We start from the raw sequence: 7,746 nt of genomic DNA, 5'->3' as shown, positions 1-7,746 counted from the left end.
CTTTCTATGGATGTTTAATAATTCAAACTGAGCCTGTAAATGTTTGTTAGCTGAGAGACAATTACTGCTGAAGGGTTGACGCAGTGAGAAATTGCAAGTTTACAAGCTAAACTGCATGACATGGCACAATGTGGCATGGCATAATGTTTGCCTTATGACAACATCATTCACTTTGCATCCAGAAAATGTAGAAAAGTTCAATTCTACAATAAAGGCTTCTTCAACAATGACTTAATGAAGTACACAAATAATTATGATTAACAGCAGATTAATGTAAAGGGAATTAAGAGGTGTGTGTAATGTTTAAGTTGTTAGAAGACTCAGATATGCAGATTACGTCAGGGGTGCCATAGGAGCAAGCCAGCTTTGCTCAAGGCCCAATTATGGCTAAAAGTGGCTCTGGTTTTAATTATTAGAAGATTATTCATACCATAGCTAATTTGTCTTTGTTGGAGAACCAGTATTGCAGATTAGTCATAGCACCACACCACCAAACAAAGAAAGCTTCAGATTTATCTGTTAAAATGTTTACTTTTTACTTTTGTACACAATATTCATATTTTACTAGGGTACAATTTTCCTACTTTTCCACTCCTGACCATAAGTCAGGCCCTGTAAGGATGATTTTGAGTCAGGATGTCTGTCAGTACTTTGGATGGAAATCACTAAATTGGCCTCCAGAAACAAAACACTTCAGGACCACTGATTTTGATTCATGAGAAAAGAAATCTTTCGTGATTAGTTATTTTTGCCTGCATAAAAACAGTCATGGCAACAGCACAGAGCAAAATCAGCCTTTCATGTTACAAATTCACATTGTTTCAGTCTCAGTGAGTGGTTTAAGTGTTTTTTTACATTTGAACAATTTTAACAATAGGTCTCCATCAGTGGCCTTTAATATGTGTCTACCTTCCTTCGGGTTTCACCTCCACCCCATATACACCCCAAGTACACTGATTATCAGGATCTGAAGTGTTCAAAAAAGGGCTGGCCAAAAACCAAAACCAACAACGCACACCAAAAAGCAGAACTGTATAGCATTGCTCAGACATGCTGTTACTGAGTCTTGGACCTCCTTCAGTCATCAGTCTGACATGTTTCTCTAGCATTAAAAGCATTAAATTAATATCTGTAGTAATAAAAGTTCAGCTGGACACAAAGGAACACTGTATAAGTTAGTCCATCACATATATTAGCATGTAAGCAAAGCACAATATTTTGATCTCAAATGTTTTTCATTATTTTTTGTACAAATTAAAATGGGTAAAAGTATTAGCACTACTTAAAAACAACTGACAATCATGTATGAGGTCATTGGAAGAAAAAAACTGACCATTAGATTACAGACAAACTTACTCTCTGACATGTTTTACCAAGAAGAATATTTATCAGGAAGTCTTTATTAATACATAAATGCCTGTCTATGAAACATGCATTTAATTTATATGTTCTTTCATATTAAATTAAATAAGCTATACATCACTTCATAGTCTACATGCTGTAGATAGATAGATAGATAGATAGATAGATAGATAGATAGATAGATAGATAGATAGATAGATAGATAGATAGATAGATAGATAGATAGATGGATGAAGGTTCCACTGCAGTGCTTTAGGTTGCACAATACTGCAAGAGAAAAATCTTTGTTGCTAAGGGTAACGTTGTGTGTGTGTGTGTGTGTGTGCGCGTACAGGGGTGTGTGTATGTGCTTTGGTGATGTGTCACCTACATTTCAATAACTGACAGTGAGATGTGAAACAGGGCAGAGAGCCTGAGGTAAGACTGGGACACAAAACTTGTTGTTTAATGCGATCTTCAGGGCTCTTACTGACCCACACACCAAACCACTCCGCAGTTAAGAAGAGAAGGAAAAGGTGAAAGTAAACACTGAACACTGTTTCCCAATCCTGCTCTTACATTCACACAGATCCGACATGAGCTTCATGTGATCACAAGTAGTTATATAAGATATATTCTGATTAAAATGATGCAAAATTTCAGAAAGTTCAGATGATAAAAGCAATGAGGTTCAGCAATCCAGATCTCAGACACGTGTCAAATTAACATCTGGCCACAATTTAGCAATTCCTGAAATGATGAACTCCACACCCAGAAATGAAACCATTTGTGTTTCAGCCATATCCTTTTTTCAGCCATATCGTTTTCCATAGATGTTTAATGCTTGATTTATGTGTAGAAGTCATACATATGTGATTTAAGTAGTGCCATATATAAACAGTGTATTTACTTGAAAATAAAAGCATGCATTATGTAGAAGATGAAGAGTATTTAAATCCTTCATTTCAATATTTCGTTAGGTTTCAGCGTCGCTCCAAAAGTGTTTTGCTGTGTCTTGCTGCAACGCTGCTTGCTTATTTCCAGTACCGCCATCTGTTTTCACATATGCGCAGACTGAGAAATCCCAGAGTAATAGTTTCCATGCACTGAGAAATATGATTACTGAGCTAAACTCCAGCTCTCTTTATCTGATTTTTTTTCTAGACCTCACTCTGATCTAAGAAACAAGAGTGTGCTGTTTATATGACCATTTGAATATTCAATTATGAATATTCAATCATTATGATTAACAGCAGATGTTATGCTGTTAGAGGATGCAGAAATGAGGAGTATCTGGAAGGGGGTGGCATAGGAACAAGCCAAGCTTTGCTCAAGGTCCCAATACAGCTAGAAGTCGCTGTGAGAAATTATTAGAAAATTATTCATATCACAGCTTATTTGCTTTTGTTGGAACACCAGTATTGCAGATTAGTGATCACCCAACACCACCAAGCAAAGAAAGCTTTCAATTTATCTTTAAAGCATTTACTTTTTGCTTTTATGTATTTCCAAATGTAGGTAGTTATTTTTTGACGGATAGATGGAGGTTCCACTGCAGTGCATCATTTTGATCTATAAGGAAAACTTAAGCTGATCTCACAACATTTCATTTATATCTTAAATTTAAAATTAAACCGGCTCTTGATTATATAAAACTTTTTTTTTCTCAGCAGAAAGATATAATGCAATACTGTATGAGAAAGCTTTGACCCTTGCCTTGTACAAGAATGTTCGGTATGTAATCTGCATTGCTAAGGGTAATGCTGTGTGTATTTGGGGATTGTGCTGGGGATGTTCTAGTTTTCCTTTGGTGGTGCGTCACTGCACTTTAATGACAGTCAGACAGTCAGATGTTAAACAGGGCAGGGAGCTTGAGGTAAGACTAGGACACAAACCTGTTCTTAAATATGACTTCTACTGCTCTTATTAACCACATACCAAACCACTCTGTGGTTAAGAAGAGAAGGGAGAGGTGAAAGTAAAAGCTGGACACTGTTTCCAGTCCTGCTCCTACATTCACACAGATCCTACATGTGGTAACAAGCAGTTATATCTGTTACATTCTCATTAAAAGAATGCAAAATAAAAGTTCAGATGATAAAAACATTGTGTTTCAGCAAACCAAATATCACATGCATGTCAACTTAACCTCTGGCCTTTCACAGTTTTACAGTGTGCACAGCATATGATATTATCAAGGGCTTTATTGGTTATTTGCTATAATTATATAGCAATATATATAATATATTGCTATATAATTATATATATAATATATTGTTGACCTTGAAGTAAAGTGTTACACGTATGTTATGGTATTTCTAATCTCCTTCTCCTGTTTTAACTTCTCAGTCAACCACTTCAAGAGGTGAACATGCATGATTCTTAGCACAGAAACACAACCATGTGAAGCACACTGGGACAATGGGAGGAGTTTTGTGAAACAAGTGGGGAGAGGCATTGATTTCAGTTGTGAAATCTGGGCTCACCCTTTTCGAGGCGTGTCTGCAACCCGAGCCCACCCACAGAGCAGCTACTGGAAGAACTCGGAACAAACCTGTGAAGGTGGATCTTTCAGTTGCGATGCGCAAATGGGGGCGTTACTGCATTTGGGTGTTTCTACATAACACACCCTCATGTAGACATTTGGTGTGGTTTATAAAGCATTAAGACAGTCAGCGTGTCAGCAGCCAATGCTTTTGTCTTGTCTTTGATTCCCAAGTATTTTCAACTCCATTTCAGATGATCCTTTGAAATAGATTTCTTAACAACACCAAAAGCAGTAAGTACCATTTACTTTTCTTTGATTTATTGCGCAAATATTAGGCTATTACTGCCATTTTCACTGTAATTCTCTAAATATTTTCTATGCAGAAACATTATTTTAGCCAACCATGGTTATTTCACTTATAGTTTTAGAACTGCACAGTGCTTTCATGTGAGGGTTAAGAAAGTTAAGGTTCTTCCTTCCCTTTCTGTGGCCATTTGACTGGCCTTAGGTCATCCTATAGCCAGGTTTTAATGCTGTTGTGTGAAAATACAGTGTAATTGTGACATTTTTTTAACTTTTTTAAACCATCTGTCTCTTTTCAGTGCACTTTTGACTCAGAGGACGCTGTGTTTATTGACCAAAAATGACTGCTGCCAAGTAAGTCCTAGATAAGTCACTCCGTGCATGTTTAAGCAATGCAAAGTTCCATCTATTCCAACATTCCTGATCTAACTCATCACTTCATTAAGCTGTACTCTGACCTGTTAGAACAGGAGAATTGATAAACTGTGTACAAAGCTTCTTAGTTGCCAGCTGCTTAGTGGAATTTTCCCTCCCACTTTAAATGATGCGGGAGTTACTTTGTGGCGCATGGAAAGGTGATATAAAAGAAATGTAACTGCTGCACCATTCAAAGTAGAACAGAAAACTCAAATTAAAAAGCTGGCGACCTAGTTTTTCATTACTGCACAGACTATTTTTCAAAGAACATTTAAGTATTCAAAGCAATAGTTTGGTGAAAAAATAATCACCCTTTTCCTAACCCCAATTGTTAGGATACACTGTTTGGTCTTTTGGTTTTGCAAAGAGTAATGTAGCAAACAAATACTGGAAATTTAAACCTCATCTGGTTAGCATCGTGCCAATTACATGGACAATGTGTTGAGTTGTTACATAACCTCAAATAAGGTTTCTGATGCTTTATGATGAACTGTTCTTTATAACTAGGCCTAAATGTGGCTGCTATTACTGTTTTTGCTATGTGCCATAATTTTATCCATGTCAAACAGAATATGTGGTGCTAATTGGTGTTGTATTAGCTTCCATTGCTTATTAGCTGCATTAGCCTCCTGTGAAATATTAAAGAACACCCAACACATCTTAATTAATCAACTACATTTGGAATTAGAGGAAAAATTATGTACATGTTGTGCTAAATTATCCCTTGATAAAAACACTTTACCAGTTATCATCATGAGTATCCATAGTATCCAATGGTCCATGGCTTAATTGCTCCATCATCTGTTTCTTCCCACCAGAGTGATGCCTGTGGACCTAACCATGCACATGGGACTGAGCCGGCGGGCCGCTATACGCCAAGGTTCAGACAACTCACTTAGATATCAACACACAATCTCAAGGTCCAGCACACCTTCAGACAACACCCGTCCATCCAGTGCTGCTTCACCACCCCAGCCTTCTCTAACGCCTGTTATTCCAGTGAACTCTTCTAGCAGCGGTGGGACACTTAAGAAGAAAAAACGTGTTGTATTTGCAGACACTAAGGGACTGGCTCTTACAGCCGTGAGGCTTTTCACTGTGGATCCGCCAGAGCCTGAACCTGACACCATCCCTCAGTCAGGAAAGCCGAAGGACCAGCCCCCTGTCCAGGGCAGGATACTGCGGCTGCGGCTGGGGTTCCCTCAACCTTCTGCTGATCTAGCGTTATTCCTTGGAGGCCTGGCAGGTTCTTTGGTGCAGCTGGAAAGCTGCAGTCTGATGGGTGGTTTGCTGAGTGGAATGGTGCAGGTCTGCAACATCAGCGTAGAGAAGGCCGTACACATTCGCATCACATTCGACTCCTGGAGAACCCACAAGGACATCCCTTGCACCCACATAAAACAGCAGCCTGGCTCAGAGACTGACCTTTTTGTCTTCAGTGTGTCTTTTCCTTCTGACCTGAACCTTCAGGATCGTGTGGAGTTCTGTGTGTCGTTCCGTCCCGGACGTGGCAGCATGATTCTGTGGGACAACAACAATGGACAAAACTATAGAATCTTTGTCGATGTTGTGGACCCCATGGATGTCCCTTTGACTTGGAACAGACCGTTTATAACACAAATCCCTAAGAGGCCCAAAGCTTGGCCCAAAAGAAAAAGTCAACTTGTCCGTTACCCAGCATGCTTCAATCCACTCAACTCTCCAGAGAATATGACCCTTAAGCCATTGTGTTAAAGTAGGAGGCTAGGTCACCCCGAAATTCTAAGATAGCTAATAATGAAGGGAAACTAATGAGAGCCAATTAGCATGATACCATTTGTGTAATGCAAGCTGGGCCCTTCTTATCTTATTTCTAAATTAAGTATTGCTTTAGAGAGAGTCAGCTGGGCCAAAAGTCTCTCTTTAGAGCAATGCCATAGAAGAACCACTTTTGGGTCCCTACAGAACCTTTCAATTGATAGTTCTTTAAAGAACCATTTTTGTTCAATTTGAGTGTGAAGAACCTTTTGAGGGGTTAAATGTAATGGTTCCAAGTACTGCCACCCCAGCCAAGAACTATTCTATTAGTTCAGCCCACACCTTGGTCATAGGTAGGTAGAGATGGAAATTTATAGGATATTAGATCAGAAAAACAAGGAACTTTAGGCATTCTCCTCCTCTGACTCTTTTGGTTATTTCAAAACCTTGTTTTGTTTTGTAACACTCCAGTATGCCTGATTGAATTAGTAGTGGAGTGGATTTGAGGTCTCTTATGAGTAGGGGTCCCAAATGTTCAAGCAAACTACCAAATCCCGTAATTATCTGATGAGTTTGAGCTGAATTATGGCCCTCCAGGACCAAAGTTTAAGGCCCTTGCACTAATGCAGTGGTTCAAATCAGTCCTCAGGGACTAAACCAGGAAATGTTGACTGTATGCAAACCAGTGCCCTAGAGCATGTATTTCAATTCCAGTGCAGTCGACCATTTGTGATTCCATTTGCTAATAAAACATCAGCATCTACAGCAGCCAGGTCAGCAAATTTCCAGTTCAACTGGGTCTATCTGCAATCTGTCTTACTTTTAATCAATGTTGCTACAAATGTGAAATTGTACAATATGTAAAACTATATAATATGTGAAATTTGTAGAATATGTAATATTGTAAAAATGCCTTATTTATTTGTGCATACATGATAATGTGAAGTGATTACAATGTCAAATAAATAAGCATTCAAGCTTGATGGTGGTTTCTTTTATTGAATGGTACCAGAACAGCGTGTCTCTGTTTTGTACTCTTCCACATGAACTCTATCAGTTGACGTCTGGTGTGTAAACTGAGCCACTGAAGTTCTCAGGTGTAAAAACAGTTCTCAAAGTTGTGGGACATGTTGTTCCCTGTCTGTGGGTAACACACCCAAACATTGCACTTTGAGCTTCTCCTATGCCTTAAATTGTTACCTGCCCGAGGCGTGTTCACATCCTAATACTGCACATTGAAATGTATCTTTGCCCTAAGTTACCTTTGCACTTGAACAAGCAAGAATACAACACGTGTCTCTTAGATTATGAATACTTTCTATTGTTTTCATCTTAGTCAGTCACTCTGAAAAACAGTCTCTGCCGAATGACTCAATGTAAAATGTAAATGTAACAAGTTCCCAGGGTTTAGCATTCAATTGCATAATGACTTTCGTCCTCCTACTATTATAAGAAGCTAT

General features: G+C 38.6%; 1 protein-coding gene across 1 annotated transcript; it reads left to right on the top strand.

The window, feature by feature from the left end:
• Positions 1-4,004: 4,004 nt before the first annotated feature.
• si:dkey-242g16.2 (uncharacterized protein LOC336380 homolog) lies at positions 4,005-7,269 on the top strand. The gene is made up of 3 exons (XM_017697222.1): positions 4,005-4,120; positions 4,432-4,486; positions 5,368-7,269. The coding sequence occupies exons 2-3, from the start codon at positions 4,473-4,475 to the stop codon at positions 6,281-6,283; spliced, it is 930 nt and encodes a 309-aa protein (XP_017552711.1). The 5' UTR covers positions 4,005-4,120; positions 4,432-4,472; the 3' UTR covers positions 6,284-7,269.
• The last annotated feature ends 477 nt before the right edge of the window (positions 7,270-7,746 follow it).

This window comes from Pygocentrus nattereri, chromosome 18, assembly GCF_015220715.1.
Source record: "Pygocentrus nattereri isolate fPygNat1 chromosome 18, fPygNat1.pri, whole genome shotgun sequence".
NCBI lineage: Eukaryota > Metazoa > Chordata > Actinopteri > Characiformes > Serrasalmidae > Pygocentrus > Pygocentrus nattereri.
The sequence above is the reverse complement of the archived record's forward strand: the minus strand, read 5'-3'. Positions and strand labels throughout refer to the sequence as shown.